The sequence below is a fragment of the Sphaerodactylus townsendi genome, linkage group LG08 (genome assembly GCF_021028975.2).
Source record: "Sphaerodactylus townsendi isolate TG3544 linkage group LG08, MPM_Stown_v2.3, whole genome shotgun sequence".
Lineage (NCBI taxonomy): Eukaryota > Metazoa > Chordata > Lepidosauria > Squamata > Sphaerodactylidae > Sphaerodactylus > Sphaerodactylus townsendi.
This window is the reverse complement of record NC_059432.1, coordinates 46960403-46980912: the sequence shown is the minus strand read 5'-3', so window position 1 is coordinate 46980912 and position 20510 is coordinate 46960403. Positions and strand designations below refer to the sequence as shown.

At 41.8% G+C, this 20510-nt stretch overlaps 1 protein-coding gene across 2 annotated transcripts in view; it reads right to left on the bottom strand.

The window, feature by feature from the left end:
* CPXM2 (carboxypeptidase X, M14 family member 2) overlaps nt 1-20510 on the bottom strand; it is a 105149-nt gene that overhangs the window by 51714 nt on the left and 32925 nt on the right. The window contains exons 3-6 of one of the 2 annotated variants that reach the window (XM_048506155.1): nt 18074-18183; nt 12382-12521; nt 1589-1673; nt 169-319 (exon numbers count right to left, since the gene is read on the bottom strand). In XM_048506155.1, the coding sequence (XP_048362112.1) occupies nt 169-319; nt 1589-1673; nt 12382-12521; nt 18074-18183 (486 nt within the window). The remainder of the gene's footprint in view (nt 1-168; nt 320-1588; nt 1674-12381; nt 12522-18073; nt 18184-20510) is intronic. The other variant, XM_048506156.1, reaches the window with a different exon arrangement.

The following is a 20510-nucleotide window of genomic DNA, read 5'->3' as shown; positions in this document are numbered from 1 at the left end:
AATCAAGACAGGCATTCTCAGTGCTTACATCATAGACATCAAAATTGTACATTTTTGTTCAGATGAATCATCATGACAAAATATCATCTTGGGGGTTGCACCCACTGGAACTACTGAAGGAAACTGCACCATGCATTGTGCCGAACTTAGTCTTAAAGGTGGTCTAACCTGGCAGAGGACAACCCAGAATCTCCAGTCTCATGCATATGCTTCCTTCTTCATACCATGTTCGGGGACTTATCCGAATATAACGTGCAACAAGAGGTACAGGCAGTTCGTTGAGGACTGGGATCTCTTTTTCTTCATTGCCTACAAAAATCTGTATCAATGCATGAAACAGTGTAGTAGCTAATCATTATTAACACCTGGTATAAAGAAACATCACAGCCAGAACAAACACCTGGGACAAGGAAAGTATCAATACATTACAGTCAGGATAACAAATTTTAAGGGTCAATACAGCATAACAACTGAATGCTAATCTGAGGTACAATTACTAAAGAGGAATAATGTGTAAATTGATAATTAATAAATAGGAATAAAGTGTAAAAGGACAGCTATGAGGAAGCTGACTGGGTTTCTTGAGGCAGTGAATTCCTTATGGGGTCACAGCTGAGAAAGCTTTTTTTCTGGTATCCTCTACCTCATATGGCAGGCATGTGGAGAAGGGTGAAGACCAAATGCATAGGACCATATATTCGGAACCCCTCTAGACTGAAATGGGCAGTATCACTCTGCATTCATCTGTATAATAGAAGACCAGCCATTCTCTCTACCTGAAAGTGTATATGATACCAGTGTCAGAATTCCAAGTTAGAGACCCTCAATTAGGGTTGGGAAATAACTGAAGATTTGGGGGGTCGAGCCTGAGGAGGATAGAGTTTGGGGAGGGGAGGGACCTCAGTGAGGTATAATGTCATACAGCCCACCTTCCCAAGCTGCCATTTTCTCCAGGTGAATTGATCCGTGCCCCTTAGAGATCAGTTATAATAGGAGGAGATCTCCAGTTACCACCTGGAGGTTGGCAACCCTACCCTCAATGCCATACACTCTTACTGATATCTGATCATCCAGCCAAAGCTACATTGAACAGGCATGTACTAGAACATTTACAGTATTTTGAAGACGCTGAAAGTCCTTCACTCACAATGTATCAACTGAAAATTTAATTTCAATTGGCCGAGTTACAGTCATCAATGCAATTTTAGCACTGGTAAACAAAGCTCTTATAATTATTTTTAAAGTCATTCTACTTGGATGTTATCAATGGGTGGGAATATTAAATAATGGCACAAATTGTTTTACTGCTTGATACGATCTTTGCTTCGTAATATATGCAACACTGAACATCAGGATCCAATAACTAGCTATCAGACAGCATCTTAATTTCATTTAGGTTTTGTTAATTAGATGCTACCTGACACAATTACACTCAACCAACTTCTAATCATGAATGCCTGAGAGAGAAGCTTCTATTTAATTTGAAGTAATAAGTTTATGGGACTAAAACACTCTTGGGACAGTTTATTAATATGGAGTGACAATTAAATGGTGTGACTAGGAAGATATTATGTTTAGTGATACTAACCATGTCTTCAGAACCATTTTTGACAGTAATCCAGGTGTGACTGTCATTGCTCACCATGACTTTGTAAGAGGTTACCCAGTCACTCCTAGAAAGAAGTAGAAGTAAGATTTCATGAATATTTTGCAAACACTGCATACTGACCATACAATCAAGTAATACCTGAAATCTTGATTTGCAAAACAATTGCCTAAATGTGACAGAGAAAATTATTTCAAAAATCATATTTGCAGGTAATGCAAGAAAAACTAAGCAGGTGAGAAGAAAAAAAGACAGCAAATGTATCTTTGAGCATATTTCTCTGAGAAAGTCTCCTGGGGGATATCTGTTTGATATTGTGGCCATTGGATGTGTTGGATGGAGTGGCACTCAGTAGCATAGCACCAAGGGGGTGGGCGCGACACACCAGGAGTGCATCCCTGTGGGGGTTTAGCAAGGATGTTCCGGCGGCATGGCAAGGACATTCCAGGGCATTCCAAGGGCTTTCTGGGGCGAGGGTGGGGGTGGACAAGGGCGTGGCAGGGCACAGCACCCTGCCAGCACTCCCCCTGAAGGCACAGCTTCATAGTTTGGGGGTGCTCCTGAATCCCTTGCTGGGCCTGCATAACCCAGTTTTGGCAGTGGCCAGGAGTGCTTTTGCTAAACTTCAGTTTACAAGCCAACTACATCATTTCCTGGAGTTGTCAGATCTGGCTACTGCGACACATGTCTTAGACACATCCTGTTTGGCCTATTGTAATGTGCTCTATGTGGGGCTGCCTTTGAAGAGTGTTTGGAAGCTTCAACCGGTACAAAATAAGCTACAAAACCTCAGCCTGCTGCACTGCAGGGCCAATCAGATCCTTGAATTATTTCTAAATCCCTTTAAAATGGAAGTGAGATCCACAGGTTTAGCCTGTGGATGCTTTCCTGTCCATCTTGGCCCTCTAGAATTAGATTTACACATGAAAGTGGGGAACTGTTCCATATTACTGAGTAAAAACATCAATGTCTGTTTCATGCAATCACCTCATGCAATCAAGCAGAGAATGGTCTTTCCCAGTGTCATTTAGAACCTCATAAGAATTATCTTGCTGAATCACACAAAAACCCATCCAGTTCAGCATTTTAATATGGACAAGATTTGTGTGCAAGCTTAATTCAAAACTAGTCAATCATTTCAAGCATAGTGGTGGAAAAACTCATCTTTTTGATGCATGACGTAAAATGAGTTATAAGATAAAAAGAACTACTACCCATGCACACACCATATGGTCATCTATTTTTAGCCCAAAACTAGAAGAATCAAGCTCTGCTGTGTGAACCCCACAGATTTGTCCTCAAGTTCTCTAGCATATCAAAATTGCAATCAGAAATATATGTTGACCTTCTCCAATATTATAATTACGTTACAGACAGATATTTGATTGATCACTTCAAATTGCTGCCACTTCAGTGCCTTACACGGCAACCCATTTTTGGGGGTGGGGGGGAAGCAAAGGAACTGTGAAGCTAGCATGACCCACAGAGCATAAGTGTAACTCCAAAAGCATCAAGTAGCAGCTGGAACAAAAAAAAAGGAGTTTAATTAATCACAATTGCTAGAGAGCTTGCAACATTTTGGTGCTGTTTTTTCAGTACAGGTCCATTTCAGTGGTGCAGTCTCATTACAACTTTCCTTCCCAGAGAGGTACACCAGGTCTGCTACAGGTTCCAGCCAAAATACTTTAATCAATTAAGTTTGCTCATGATCCAAAACCAGCACAAGATAAAACAAATATAAAATACAAAATATCGCAGTTCATTATGAACAAGGCCACATCAAAACAATAAGCAACAGTATAGTTGTCTAATACAATTAACAAGGGGCCTTCTAAACCTACTTGCAGCCAGGCCAAATTTAGCAACTTTGTGCAACCATTTCACAGTTCTTATCAGAAAGCATCAGTGAGAGATAGCACAATGTAGCTCTCCCTAAGTACCCTATAAGTATTGGGATGATATACACATCACAGATCTGGTTTTAAATTATACAGTGCAATTATACATTATACAAGACATGTTCTACATTTTCTACACTTCCATCCCCACAGGGGAATGATCATTCTTTCATTGGGATCTTTTTACATCTCCTTTCTGTTACTCCTGAAGGAAGAACAAGTCAAAATATTTATATTTTGCTAGTTCTGGGACTGAATGGATACATATTTTTATTTTAAATCTGTTTTATATTTTAGAAATTTTCTTTTTAACCATTTCGTTTTTGTTTTTTCCTTCTGTAAAATTATATTTTTGTAAACTCCCTTGAGTTTGGTAAAAAGGAAGCCTAAAAATGCATAAATATTTCCTCTGAGGTATGGATTTAGCCAGCCATACCTTTGTCAACTTAGGGATCAAATAATCTAATACACTACATATTAGAAGTTAAAAAGCTTAGTTGGAACAAAAAGCAGCAGCACACTTCCTCCCATAGGCAAGAATACTAGAACATATTCAAGTAATTGTGCTATAGCTACATTGGATAGCTTTGTATACCCTTCAAAGTGCTGATTCTAACTATTACAGTCCTAAACTGTTTAGGTCCAACATTACTACATGATAACCTCCATTCATATCAACTTCCACTATTGCCAACTTCTCTAAGGAGATCTGCCTTAAGTCTAGTGTAGACAATACATCACAGAGAAATGTCTGGTTCTCCATGACTAATTGTACATTTTTAACTCAATGTGTATTTGGTATGTTGAGTTGGAAGTTTATCACTAAAGGGATCTATCTTAAGAATTTCATTATGACTTTACTTGGTATTTTTAGCCTGTTGCAATTAGAATGTATGTATATGCTCCCAGGATTTAGGCTTTAGGTATCTGTTGGTCATAGAGTTCTCATTAAGTACAAACTAACTGTGTGTCTATCGTTTACCTTCATAATAATACATTGCACAACTTCACAATAATACCTTGTACATAATAATAATGTTATATCTTGTACAACTTTCTTCAGATATTTAGCAGACTTATGAGACAAGGAAACTATGAAACTCAGGATGGGAGGACACACTGCAGTAATAAATACTTTATACAACATAACACATATTATCATTTGCACTCATCAATGGCTACATCAAGTACTCTGGTCAAGCATCACTTCACTAGCTGGCAATAGGATAAGCTTTGCCATCTGAGGGTGGGACTGGAACTGCTCAGAGTCCTCTAGACCCTAATAATAACACAACACTTTTATTTTGGAGGTAAAATTTTGGTCATAGCCAAACCATTTATTGACAGGGATGAAAGAAGTGTTTGGTGCAGCAGAGGCATAGCTGCAAGGAAATGGGGGAATGACACCCCAGATGCATGCCCCTGTGGGGGTGTGGCGAGGGCATTCCAGGGCATGGTGGGGGTGTTCCAGGGCAGGATGGGGGCAGAGGACATAACGGTGCACCAGGCGTTTTCCCCCCTTGCTATGCCTCTGAGGTGCACACTGGGCAGCCCAAGTGCTGTCCCCCAGTGAAACTTTCCTCCAACCCACCTGTTGGAGGAAACTGATAACCTTGTGCAGCCATAGCAGAACTCAACTGGGTGGAAGGCCTCTTGCTGGAGATCTGTTTTGAGCAGCACAGCAGTAGTGGAACTCAGCCGGGCGGAACGCCTCTTGCCGAAGAACAGTTTTACTGCTAAGGGGCACAAGCCTCAGTAGCCCCCGCTTGGGCGTTCTGTCTTGTGGCTTGCTCCTCCCCAAACCTCTTAAGGAGGGGTAGCTCCCCAGCTCCCCTGGGGAGGGGTAGCTCCCCAGTTCCCCTCACCATCAGATCAGTTCCCATGTGCGACCCACCAAAAGAGTGGGGGAACCCCCGCTCCTGCCAAATGCTTCTCAAATTCTAAGCCAGTTGCACAATTCCACCCTTAAGCTACACAGCCAAAGATCCAACCCAGGTGGACAAGAGAACCCCATCATCCTGAAACAGTGCCTTGATCCTGAAGGAGATGTCGTGATGCTGGATGTGTCTGCCACCCCAATCGCAGACGAAGTGGGAAACTGTCCTGCAAGTTTTCTTCCTGACAAAGTTCACATGCTCAAGTGTGATTGCTCCTCACCAAGAATGCCTATCAAGAAGCTGTGATCAAAAGATCACAGTATTTGTCATAAGCTGGTATACAGTGTCCAAAGCGACAGCATGGCTTGAAGCAGCTGGATGCGTGGGACCGCTGGCAGATCATTCTCCCCCAACTGGATCACAAGGGTGTGTGGTGCTCCATGTCTACAAAACCTTATAAAGGCTCCTGGCCACCCCCTCCCTTAAAGGGCATGGCTGCCACCCGCCTTCCGCCCTTCTAAGAGCAGGCGCAGCGGGGGCCTCTTTGCCATGCCCTTCCCAGCCAGCAATGGCAGTCATGCTGATTCATGGCCACTCTTTCTCACATAGACCAAGCCTTAGATTATAAGTGGTGCCCCTAGTGAGACAAAGGCAGCAAATGCCTACCCTTCTCTAAATCTCCTTAGAGTATAACATGGATATTCTTTGGTAAATTTACTTTGCTCTTTAGAGAAATTTACCCTCAAACATGAACTTAAAACACATTTGGATGTGAATGAACCATATCCAGATTTTCTGAGTGCTAGCAATGTCCAAATACTTTCCCAGTTAGTTCAATTTATCAAACAATGTATCTAAATCCAGGAATATAAGGATCACTTTACTCTTTTAGAGTTAATTGAAGAGATTAAATTCTGAAACAATGTTCTATCCCTCAATTGATCATATTTTCTTAACAATCTTTGCAAAACATAATGAATTTTAAAATACTGAAACCAAGGTAACTTGTACTTTCCCATATGTACAAGTTAAATGCTCAACAAATGTATTTATCCCTAAAAGCTCACAGTCTTGTCTCCTATGTAGTCAGCCTTCCATTCACAATGAAAGAAAGGCAGAAAATAAATTAACATATGTTAATAAAAAATAATATGATTACATCTACTTATTTAATTATTTAATTACATTTCTAAATTGATTAAATTGCCTTTCTTCTGTCAGGGCAGTAATACAGAAGACTTTCTATTCAGCCACAGACCAACTCTCTTTTGCTTCAATGAGATTGAAGCATCCTTTATTTATTGTTTTATTTAATCTAGTTCATTTTTATTTTGGTCATTCTGCAAAAGACTAAGGGTGGCATGCATCATTTCCCTCCTTAATTTCATCTCTACCCATAGAAGACCCTACCATATGAAATACCATGAGCTTTTAAAAAAATAAGTTGAGTTCTTGCATGAATTTTATATAACATTTTATTCTTACATACTGGAATCCATTTTAAGCCTTGACATCTTCTCTGTTAAAATGGTACTGCATTCAGAGGACAAACACTATTGATTCAATTTCAGTATGGCTTTAAAAATTCCCTCAGTGAGAATTTAATATCAAGGAAGCCTTTACCTTTCAAGTAGTCTTGTTCCAGTCAGGAGAAATAACAATTTGCACTGATATGACAGATCTTAACAACTCTGCATGACATAGCAGCATCTGCTGTTGAGAAAGTGTAAGAATAAAACATCAAGACACTTTCCTTGTCTTTGTTTTCATTTTCCTGGTATAACGCAGGGTCCTTTCAAATCAATAGCAAAAGCAACCTTTACACTAACCTTTTCTTAGGATAGCAAACAGCTATGGTTTGTCAGAAAAATCTGTGTCATGCTAGCAAATGCTAACTATATCCACTTTAATCTTATTCATGAAGTCATATTCATGAGACTATGAATAGTCTATCAGAGTGCAGTAACTACATTCTATTAAGGCTGAAGTGGAGTTCCGTCACAACTGAGCAGGCATCTTGGGTTCCAACAGGGAAAAGCATTTCTGAAGGCCCAGAATCTGCTGTTTTATGGAGAGCTAGGCCTGATCCAGGAACATATGAAATGTCCTGCAGCACCACTTGTGTCATTCAACTTCAGTTGGGTCAAAGAAGAGCTAGAACAAAGATATATTCCACTAATACACAAGCCTCAATATAAAGTGCACAGTGCGTTTCCCACCTGACCGTTTTGCTCCCTGGTCAGTTTCACCCTCAGTATGCAGCTGAAAGGATTCTCCCTGCCACCATTTGCTGAAAGTTGCCTCAGGATGTTTGCTCTGCTGACTCTGATCCTTGGTGTCTTTTCAGCCCAAAAACACATAGTTGTACTTAGTTGATCCTGCCAATTCCAGTAATATGTAGTTTTTTAAAAAAAATTAGGAGGAGCTATCTTTATAGAACTGAAAAGCATTGGGACCATGGAGGACAGGTCAATGCTTCTCAATGGGCAGTAGACCTGTCCTCTGAGTGGCTAAGATTATTTTACGCATGCCTGCACATGTTCAAAGATAGCTCCTACACAATATTGCATTCCGCACAGCCAGACAGTAGACATCTTGCAGGCAGAATCGGGCAAAAAGGTGCACTTGGAAGTGTTCTCCAAAAAAGACCCATTGAGGACATCTTGGGAAGAAAGCTGTGTAGAGTGCTTTCCTAGGACATCTTTTTTAGCTTCCCTAGGACATCTTATTTAGGCCATGTGGAATGAACCAATGAAGCTAGACTATGGTAATGTACTCTACAAGATACAGAATGTCACAGCTTTGGCTATCATCAGGAGATGGCTTAGGATGAATATAACATCTATTCTGCAGTTAGTCCATTGGCTGCCCATCAGGTACCATGCCCTATTCAAGGTTCTTTCACATACTAAAGTCTTACATGGACTTGGATCCTCATATCTGCAGGACCACTTCTCCCCCATACTCTGTCATCACAGCTTTGCTTATTTGATTGGGGCCTTCTGTAGGTGCTATGGTGCAAATGGACAAGATAACAAACTGCCCACATATGTGCATTCTGATTGTGGCCTCCACTTGGGGAACAGCCTACCTGAGGATGTTACCCCCACTATTCTGTCCTTCCACAAACTACATAAAATAGAATTGTTCAGAAGAGCATTTATTTAAAGGTTTATATTATACAGGAATGGTTCAAGAAGCGCCTGTATATAGGGAAAATGACTGTAAACTATAGCACTGCATTTAAGACATATTATCTGATTGCTGTACATATTATTCTGTGGTCACAGCATTGTTTCCTACAGATTTAAAACCCTTTTTTATATTGTAGCCTATCTGCCCTCCGTCATTTTAATCCTTGTACATTGCTTATTAGATGTCCTATCCAAGTGTGCAGGTTATAGCTTGACCCAGTAGAGGTCAGCATGAAACTGGCTCGCCTTGCCCTTGAACTCTATGTGGAGTTTGTGGGTGGGGTGAGCCCAGTTGAAGGTTCCTCTTCCACATATATACTATTTCATAATCATTGAAATAACTGGGGGTCTATTTTAATACTCTAATACTGGTGCTACTTTCTATCCCCCCTTCAGTAAAGTTTACTCATTCCATTCTCCCCTGCATTCTGATTTAGTAAACAGTTACTATGGAGTTGAATGTTATTCTATTTATTTATTTATTTTTATGAACTGCACACCCCCTGGGACACTATCAGTGGAAAGGCAATATTAAAGCAGTTCACTGGGAGTCAAAGTGACTTACTCAGAGTTGCAGCCCCAGCCAAAGGGAGGAAAGTAAAAGGACTTGAAGGAGCAGCATGGCCTAACACTGGCACATTTGCCTTTTTGGGGGCAGCTACCTCTGTAAAGGGGGCAGATGTGCCAGTGGCCACATGTCTTGCAGCCCCACCACCACAAAACCCAGAAATTCGGTCTCTGGTGCTGGCCTCCTCCTCAGACACCAGTGGGTAGCAAGCTGGGGTGTTCCTGGTGGTGCAACTGATGTTAAGCAAACTGATGTTAAAAGCTGGTGATAAACCAACAAACCACAGGAAAGAAGATAAACAGCCATCCAGAGGGAAAATGTTCTTACCATACATCAAGGGAATCACGGATCGTATAGGGAAACTGATGAAGAAACATAACCTCCAAACAATCTACATACGCACTAAGAAAATTCAACAAATGCTATGTTCAGCAAAGGATAAGAGGAATCCTCTAACTTCTGCAGGAGTCGACCAAGGCACTCTCATGCAGCTGCTGTGGACAAGTCTACTGCTGAGGGGATTCACTCAAACCCAGTGCCCAGGACACAAATCAAAGAACATGATAGGCACTGCAGACTAATTCAGCCAGAAAAATCACCAATAGCAGAACACATGATAAACCAAGCTGGGCACAGAATATTATTTGAAAACACAGAAATTCTGGACCACTCTGACAACCACTTATGTCACACTACACAGAAAAGCCATTGAAATCCACAAGCACATGGACAATTTCAACAGAAAGGAAGAAACCATGAAAATGAACAAAATTTGGCTACCAGTATTGAAAATCACTAGAATCAAGACAGTGACTAATGAGCACCACCAAGACAAAGGATGTCTCCAGGCAGTAAGCAGTCAAATGGCTAGTGAACACCACCCAGAACACCACCCACCACTCTAGGCATTAAGTAATCAAAGGGATCAAAAGGCCAGACTACTACAATGCAGATGCCCTCACTAATTGATTATGCTATCTTCATGGTTACTCACATGCTAAATAGGTGGATCCCACCCAACACGAGCAAATCAAGCTTGCCAACTGCACCCTTTACGCTTGTTAACAGGCAAACAGTTTTTCTCCCACCCTGGATATTCCATAGGTGTATATACTCCATTTGCTTTACTACCATCAGATCCTCTGAAGATGCCAGCCACAGATGCAGATGAAACGTCAGGAGAAATTGATATTAGACCATGGCCAGACAGCGCGGAAACCACACAACACCCCAGTGATTCCGGCCACAAAAGCCTTCAACAATGCAGCTGATGTTAGTTTATTTATTTATCAAATTCAATATACCGCCCCATACCCAAAGGGCTCTGGGCAGTATACAACCAATAAAACCATCAACCTCCATCTTAAAATCAGATGATACCATAAACAATGACAAACTCACGGGCGGTTAGCATAATATGGACAAGCCCCCAAGGTGGAATATGGGGCGCAGGGGATGGCACCTCCCCAAAGGTACACCAGAACAACTCCATCTTGCAGGTCCTGTGGAACTGTTTTAGGTCTTGCAGGGCCCGGATGGCTGGGGGGAGAGTGTTCCAACAGGTTGGGGCCAGGGCACTAAAGGCCCTGGCCCCGGTGGAGGCCAACCGTATCATGGAGGGGTCTGGGACCACCAGCAAATTGGCCTCCACCGAACACAGAGGGCGAACAGGGACAGATGGGGACAGATGGTCCTTAATATATGAAGGCTCCAGGCCATGGAGTGCCTTAAAGGTTATAACCAACACATTAAAGATGATTCAGAATTCTAGCGGAAGCTGGTTCAGGGGGCACAGCACGGGCGAGATGTGATCTTGAGATAAACTACCCATAAGAAGTCATGCAACTGCATTCTGCACCAACTTCAACTTCCAGATCAACCACATTGCTCCATCATCTATTATTTTCCTGAGGTTATCTAAAAGATGGGTATCAGATGTTGAGGGGGAGCACAATTTCACTGCCTGTCCCAGCCACCATTTTCTGTGGATAAATCCCTAGCTGGCTATCTTCTGCATATCAATGACAATCCAGGTCAAAGCTTTGGACCAGCTGGCAAGAATGAGCATATAGATATTAAAAAGCACTGCAGTGAGAATTACCCCCTGAGATTCCCCACAGACTAGGTAGAGGTTCTTGCCTTTAGCACTACCTTCTGTCCCCAATCTTGGAGGAAAGAGATCAGCCATTGTAAGGAAGTCAGTCAAATTCCAAAGTTAGCAGGGTAGTGGGCCAAAAGATTATGGTTGACCATGTCAAATGCTGCTAAGAGATCAAGTAATATCAACGTCAACTCACATCAATCCAGTTGGCAATAGAGATCATCTGTGAGAGCAACCAGCATGGTCTCTGACCCGTGACTTGGCCAGAAGCTGGACAGAAATGGACCAAGAATAGATGCATCTTCCAGGATGCCCTGGAGCTGCTCAGCTGCTGCTTTTTCAGCTGCCTTACCCAGGAAAAGCAGATAGGACACTGGGTGGTAGTGGGACAGCTCCAATGTATATAATGATGGTTTTTTGAGCTGAGGGGTCACATTTGCCTCCTTCAAAGACTCCTGACCCATGGAATAAGTTGACAACAGCTTCTGGAAGGCCCAAACCCCATCAACATTGGTGGTCAACCAGGAGAGGCACGGGTGGAGCATATAATCAAATTACTAACACTTTGACTGTTCCCAGAAAGGGAACTTAATGATAGAACTACTCTAAATAATTTAGCTGGGTGAGAACTAGAAGCAGCAAAGGGGGACAAAAAAAGTTTTTAAAATAGCCTTCACCACCATCTCATACACCTTAAAAATGCTCAATAAGTTGTTGCCAAACTCAATAAGATGCTGCCAAACTTGCTCTAGCCATCTGAATTTCTACTACTGCCATCCTATGAAAAGCTGCATACTTCTAAACCCTCTGACTTCAATAGACTTAGGAGAGCGTAATTCTGAGTAGGATAACACTATAAGCTATCTAGTTCCCATCTTAAAGCATCAACTAACATGCATATCTGTGTTTCCTACCTCAGAATCCTGAAAACTCATGTTGATAATCACATGACAGAAAGTAACACTTGCAGTCAGTGATTTAAAGGACTGGTATTTCTTTGGTATTCTGCAAGCAACATTCAATCATCTTGTATTTAGTTCTTTCAGTGTTGTCTCCCTGTGACCCTCTGCTGTGTTCTGTATGAACAGTATACAACTTTAATCGAAATGTTTTTTAGAAAGAAATGTATATACTCACAGCCAGAGAGAATTTCTTCCCTGTGTGATAACACCGGTGAACCTTGTTAGCCTCCGAGCATCTAATTCAATCCACTGGTATGGATCGTTCCGTCCTGCACACCAAGCACCATCATAAAAATCATTCTCATTAACACCTGCCTGAAAAGAAGGCACAGCCAACTTTACACATCTGAACTGAGACACATTTTATGGAAACAAATAAACAGAACATGAAGTTAAGAGTTTCAGTCTAGTTACTCCTTTCAACCTATGTATATCGGGGTAATGTATAACCTCAGAGGTTAGTGAAAAACAGTTACCTCAAGACTGAAAAGAAGGTGGAACAACTCACATAAATGAAGTGACACAGAAGGGGAACTAGAATTATGCGAGCTAAGGCAACTGTTTTTTGTATTGTCACAATTACTCCATAGATTACATGAGAAATGGAAGGAATTCCATGTTGTCTTAAGGTGCAAATAAAAGGTCACAATATTTTTAACATGTTATTTAAAGAAGTCCTATTCTGCATTCTGTTTACAATACATTTCTGAGGTCACTTACTGGCATAATAACTTACACAGTAGAACAACTATAAAGCACACAACCTTAAAATAACATACAATCACAAATAGCCAATAGTTAAAACTACCAATTCAAGGCCAGGCATATGCAGAAGGGCAGGGGAAAGACAGAGGAAAACAAAAATCAACCCACAACTTTGATAAATGATGGCACTTGAGTCAACAAGGCCCGTAATTGTGACAGGCGGAAGAGCACGCGGTGAACTCCATGTAGGAGCATGCGTGGCTCTGGGCGGCTGCACGGCAGAGCCTTACCACCCGGCAATGATGTGCGCACACATGGGGCGAGGGGTGGAGCACGCTCCCTATATAATAGGCAGAACGTGGTGGCTTCAGCCTCTTTTGGTGCCTTTGGCAAACTGACCCACCCACCCTCCCTTTATGGAATGGGGTTGTGTGATGTGCGGCTACCCTTGTCACAGCCCTGCGGCTTGGGCAGAGGAGCACATCCTTGTGAAATCGCATGATGGACCTCCCAGTGGTTCAAGGCCCCAGAACGGGGCTTGAGATGGGTTGGGCTGAGGGAGCATGCCGGGAAGGCCTCTGCAGTGGAGCCCAATGATCCACCAGTTAGGGGCCACAAGGGAGTGAGCACCCGGTGGCTCAGGATGTGTGGGATCCCAATTAAGATTGGGGTTGGGGCCTGGTCAGCTGTGGTGCTGTCCGGCTGTTAAGATGCACTCCTCCTGTTCACTCAGCTTCAGCATTCAATAAAAAGGGCTGTGACCCATCTCAATCCACAGCGTGTCCTGTGTTTCTTCACTAGGGTAGAATATGCACATCTGGTTGCAAATAAAAAAGTTTTCATGTGGTCCTAAAGTTAGTCAAGCTGCTATAAAGGGAGACAGAGTTCCATAGAAGTGGCACTGCCGTTGAAAATGCCCTGTTCTCTGATAGCTATTTACCTAGCCTGTCAAGGTAATAGAGCACTTTTTTTGGTGACCTGAATTAATAAGCAGGCACATGTTGGAGAGGGTGGTCCTTATGTATAGGGCATGCTGAACAGTCACCATACTCCTGAATGGTTGTAGGAGCATTTCAGCATACATTAAATTTGGTGTTGTGCAATCACATCAAGAATGAGTCAGACCCCAGAATCCTGTAACACATGTTGTACAATTGTGTGTATAAATGGATACAGTGTGTTGAAAATTAACTATGTGCATTTGAAGTACCATAGAGACCAGCATTTATTGGTTACAACAACAAAATTTTTTGCACCAGCTCACCCCAAAATCACCACCTCTCAAAACAATGCCAGCTGAGCTAGTGGGAGGGAGGGAGGCAAGGGGAAGCTAGGAGTTGGGGAAATGGGGTGGCAGGGGGAAATCCAACTGGCATTTTGGAGGGGAGTGGGGGGAGAGGGAAAGCTTCTGCTGGTCCCCAATGGCCCAACTGGCCTTTTGGGGTGTTTGGGGGAGAGGGAAGGCTTCTGCCGGCCCCCAAGTGTCCAACTGGCCTTTTGGGGTGTTTGGAGGGAGAGGGAAGGCTTCTGTCAACCTCCAAGGGTCCACCTGGCCTTTTGGGGTGGTTGGAGGGAGAGGGAAGGCTTCTGCCTGGGTCATGCCACCATCCCCACTCCCACTCACATTTGATGGCTCTGTTTTAGTTTCAGTCAGCCAGCATTGCCTGGAGGTCTTCCTCCCCCTCCTGCCTGGTAAGCTCTACTTTCCAGGCTGGCCTTGGTCCCTCCCTTAAGGCTCTTAAAGGGAAAGGTCCTGTTAAGGGGAAAAGTCCTTTCCCTGTAAGATGCTTTCCCTGTAAGAGCCTGGGTTTAAGGGAGAGGCAGAGAGGCAAGGCTGATAACAACCAGTTCTGCAAACTAGAAAAAAAATTAGCTACAGGTTCTAGCAAACTGTTGTGAACCATCTGCATCCCACCTCTGGGTACAGTACTTCACTTTGTAAGTCCAAGAATGGTAATCCAAACAATTATGAAAATTACACAGTAAATAGACATTATGTGGTTCTGTTTGCCCCAGTCCAGATTCAAATAAGACACAAGGGAATAAAAGGATGGCTGAAGTAAACCAGTCAATGGGGGTAGCACAAGCAGAGTGTACAGGAGCAAGACTCCCTCCCTTTTTCTCAAGCTTCTGCCACTTGCTGCTGATCTGACCTTCTTCCCTTCAGATACTGCAGAACTAGTTGGTTGTCATTTAAAGGGGTTTCTCCTTATTGGGCATGGGGACAGTTTTTTGGCTGTTAGATTAAATAGGACTTCTTTCTGACTTTTAGTCCGTAACTAGTTTGGCAGGAACAGGCCAGGTTGCTTATGTTAGGGATGATCAGCAACCACCCTCATGCAGCAGGCATGATGCCTAGAAGAGACAATCACCATTTTATTATTGACTTCATACGACCTACAATGTGCAGAACATCCTGCATGTCAATGCCAGCAATTGCTTAATGAAGCATTAAGAGAGCAATTCTAAGCAGGTCTATTCAGAAATTAGTCCCATGTTATTCAATGGAGCATACTCCCAGGAAAGGGCAGCTGAAATAATTTTTCCTATTCATAGTGTAGTTACTTCCCATTTTGCAATCAGTTAAAAATATATCCACCTACCACTCTCCAGCTCATTGCATATAACTTTACTTATTTTAAAAAAATCCCATAGACAATAACAGCTTTGATGCATTCAAATAAATGAAACAACATCCTAATGTATTGTCGAAGGCTTTCACGGCCGGAATCACTTGGGTGCTGTGTGGTTTCCGGGCTGTATGGCCAGATAAAATTCTAGCAGCATTCTTTCCTGCTGTATCGCATCTGTGGCTGGCATCTTTCAGAGGTTTATCTGATGTTGGGAGAGCGTAAGTGAGTATATATCTGTTGGTAGTGTCCAGGGTGGTGGAGAACCATTGTTCAGAGTAACAAAGAAGTGCAACCAGGTCAATAGTTGAGGGCATCTGAATAGAAGTGGCTGAGCAATAATGAAGACTATAGCATGGCCGAACACTGGAGATAAGCAGCAAGGTCACTGGTGGAAAGAGCATTCTGAATCAGAAGTATCCTGCGCCTTTACTCTTTTTTTCGGTTCACGGTCATCCCAGTGTGTTTGTGAGCTGGTTAGACACTGTCTTGACTTCTAGTATTTTCAACACTGGCAGCCAAGTTCTGTTCATTTTCATAGTTTTCTTCCTTCCTGTTAAAATTGTCAACCATGTGCTTTATGGATTTCCAATGGCTTCTGTGTAGTCTGGACGCAGTGGCTTTCTTCAGAGTGGTCCAGTAATTTCTGCCTTTTTTGCAAATAATATTCTATGTCCAGGTTGGTTTATCATGTGCGTTCCTTTGCTATTGCTTGATTCTTTTTTCTGGCTGAAATAGTCTGCAGTGCCTTTCGCAGTTCTTTTTGTAAAGGAATTCTGCAAAGAGCAGAAATAAAAAAGCGCTTTTGATTATAAGTCCTGCTTTATTCAGACATCCTGGAAAGCACACTACACACGCAATTTACATGGCAGGAAATGAGCAACCCCGCTTCAAACAACAGGTTATTGGCAATGCTTGACTAACCTTATCCTTCTCGCCCCAGCTCTCATGAGAACGGAATTCTACTTCAGCGGTGCAAAAGCAAGCCGGTGATAAGCATTCCTCATTAAGAAGAGGGTGAGTTTTGGCCGGACGCTTCCCGCCAAAAGAATCTCAATCGTCAAGGCCAGGTTAGGCTGTGTAAGCGGAAACACGGAAATCAATTGAGATCCTATTAATATTTTCTGATACAGAAATTCGTAGAAAGCGCCATGCAATGGAGTTCCGGCGTAGAGTTGTCCACAGCTGCATGGCGATGCGAGGATTCCAGTAGTAGTAGCTAAAGATCCCTCTTATCCTCTTATCATCGCTGAAAGTAGCGATCTGTTGAATTTTCTTTAGTGGGTCTGTAGGGATTGTTTGCATGTTTTCAGCTCTTCATCAGCCTTTCCTATGCTTATCAGTGGTTACCTAATACAGAAACCAGAAGGGCTGCAAAGACCAAAGTACCAAAGCCACATGAACAAAGATAAAGGAGCCATCTAGAGAGAAAGTGTTCTTACCATACATCAAGGGAACCACTGATCGCATAGGGAAAACTGGATGAAGAAGCTACTAAATCCTGCATAAAAAACAATCTACATGTTGTAACTCCACTCAAGAAAATTCAACAGATGCTACTGCTCAAGGCAAGGGATATAAGAGGGATCCTTTAGCTACAATGCAGGAGCTCTATCGTGCGATAATCATGCAGCTGTGGACAAGTCTACATAGGAAACCACCAAACGCAGCGCACAGTGGTGACACGTGACATCAAAGAACACGGTAAAAGGCACTGCAGTACTATTTCAGCTACAGGTGAAAAACGTTAGCAGAACACACATGATAAAACCAACCTGGACATAGAATATTATTTGAAAACAAATAGAAATTCTGGACTCACTCTGGAAAAGCCACAATTCACGCCAGGGACTACACAGAGAAGCTTCTTCTGTATTGAAACTATAAGCACAGTTGGACAAATTTTTAAACAGGGAAGGAAGAAATCTATGAAAATGAACAGGAACTTGGCTGCCAGTGTTGAAAAATACTTAGGAGTCAAGATACGCAGAAAGTGTCTTAACCAGCTCCATTACTGTACAAACACAGGATTGACCTGTGAGAGACAAAAGAAAACAAAAGGCCAGGATACTTCTATTCAGGATGCTCCCTACCCAGTGATCTGCTATCTCCAGTGTTACGCCTATGCCGTTATAGTCTTCATTGTTACTCACTCTCTATTCATAGGATGCCCCTAAACTATTGGACTCTGGTTGCCTTCTTTGTTACTCACAGACAAGGTTTCTCCACCCACCCTGGACACTCCAACAGATATATACTCCACTTGCTTTCCCAACATCAGATCCTCTGAAGATGCCAGCCACAGATGCAGGCAAAACGTCAGGAGAGAATGCTGCTAGAACACGGCCATACAGCCGGGAAACCACACAACATCCTAATGTTTACATTCTAATGTAAACTTGTCCTATTAGTTTAAAAAAGAACACTAACTGAAAAGATGGTCAAAAGTTACCAGCTTCTCCTGATGCAGCTTGCAGAACAATCTACTCAGAGCAAATATTCATTCTATCCCACTTAGAAAGGTTGGGTTACCTGTATATTTAGCCGTGCTCTGTGGGCCCCAAGGCCATATCGTTTTACTGTAGAGGCATGCAGCTGGAAGTCACTAATTTTTAATGTTTCAAGACCCAGGGGAGGACAACCTGGAAAACAAGGTTTTATATATTTGAGAACCCCATGACAAAAACATCTGAATCATTTCTATTATTTATGTTTTTTAAATTTCTATTATCAGATAGTTTCTGGAAATAGGAGGCATAAAGGCAGGGTCAGTCTTACTATGATACAACAGGCAGCAGTTTCTAGAGGAGCACAACTATCCTGCCTCTAATTCTGTTGTGTGCCATTAAAATAGAAAGATGGTTTCAGGAAGTTAACTGTGTTGGTTTGCAGTAGAAGATCAACATTCAAGTCCAATAGCACTTTAAAGACCAACAAGATTTCCCACAGTATAAGTTTTCAATGTTCCTTTTGTCAGATAACAAAAGAGAATTTCAAAAAACAGTGGGGCATGATTGTAACTTTTTGCTTCATTTAAAAACAATGAAAACACTGTTTGGTTGTTAAAGGATTTGGGGTCCTGTGGCAAAGCACATTAATAGGATCCCCTGCATCCCCACCCCACCCTTTGGGAAGTTTACAGTCCAATACTCTGCAAAGCACAGTGACAGCAGCTTTGTTACCTAAAATGGTTGGGTCTGTCACTTTTTGGATGGGGAATTAATAGCATCAGACCTTACTTTGCAAGAGGGGGTTACCACAGTTCTTTGCCACTGGAGTTTACAGAGGTAATCTCTGTAAGAAATCCACAGGAGTCAGAAAATAAAGTTTAACCATTTTTATTAGAAAATATAATAAGCATACACACAATGGTAAAATAGAGCAAGCACACAGAGGGTTTTAAAAGGCTTAGGATTTAGAAAAGAGGTGAAAGGATAGGTCTGGAATAGAGTAGGTCATTGCAGGAAGGGGTGATAGCTTCTGACATGTAATGGTGTTTTTTTGAACCCGAGAACCCCCCTTACCTACGTCCTTGTGTCTAATAGAGCCTAGCATCCCAAAAAATTTCCTCACAACAGTTCATTATTAATGAGCAACACACCACAAATTCAAACTTATTCAGCATTAGGTATACTAACCTTGTCCATGTCCTAGTATGATGCTTAGTTTTCCCTCCTCTTGGATTGTTCTAATAAGACCCCATTTTATAAGGAAACAGCTGGTTAAGTCTTTTTATTACTTGAAATACTATTTTATACTATGTTATTCTGAACAATTGAAATCAGCTTGTTATGCGCTTTTGAAATTCTATTGTACATAGATACACTGATGCCCTGGTTTAGAAAGCCCAGTCTAGCCAGATCTTATCAGACCCTAGAAGCTAAGCAGCATTAGTATTTGGATGGGAGATCACCAAGAGATACCAGGAATGCTATGAGGAAGACAATGGCGGGCCACCTCTGATTATCTCTTGCATTAGAAAGACCACATGGTCACCCTAAGTCAGCTGTGACTTGACAACAAAACAAAACAAAAAGACTCCATAAATCGATTTTGGCTGGTCTATGATCACAACAAATAAAGTCAAGTTAAGTGTACTTAACACTGGTCTCTATAGAGAATTTTATTATTTTAAAAGTAATTTACAGAATAATTCCTGCATTATTATCTTTATATTACTTAATTGCTAGTAATCTGAATTCTCACCTTCTAAAGTATCCAGATAAGAAAGGCGGCAATGCTCCTGTTAGCCCAGATTAATTAGACACTGCCACAGAAAATGGCAACATCTGGGGTGTCCTAGAAAAATTTGAAATTCATGCTTTTTGCAAGTTTCTGTTATTCATCTATCTTCCAAAGAAGCTCAACTGGGCAGAGTAGTAGAAATGTCAAATTGATCTGTATAGCTCAGTGACATTTATCCTCTGTTTGACCATCATAATTAGTGTTCAACTAAATCTGCCAATATTAAACTTAGTATTAGTAAAGCTTTACAGTAAGGTTAATTGGCTATTTGATCTTTGACGCTCATTGCAATTGACTTTTCACAGCAGTAGGTAAAAATATGAAGGAAGGGTGCCAAAATCTAATATGAATAATTTCAAATAAGTACCAGCAAGGAGCTACAATATTATGTATTGTTTTTGACTGGGACAAGAAATAATCAGTCGTATCAGATCCAGAACTGTTGAAGTATAGAATTATCTCTTCTCAAGCCTGATCAAGGCACTATTTTGAATCTGCTGACACTCCAGCCTTCTTTTTATCTCCAAGATTTAGATCTATGTCACAACTTGAGGATTATGCAAAACTGAAGACTGCAAGACAACACAAGTTGGAATGGGGATAAAAAAACCCTACTGAGCTGCAGAATTGCTTAACATTGTGGTTTGCATTTAGTAAAACTCACAAAATGGCATCTTAAAGGGGGAGCATACAAATGAAACCTTTTAAAAAACATTTCAGCCAA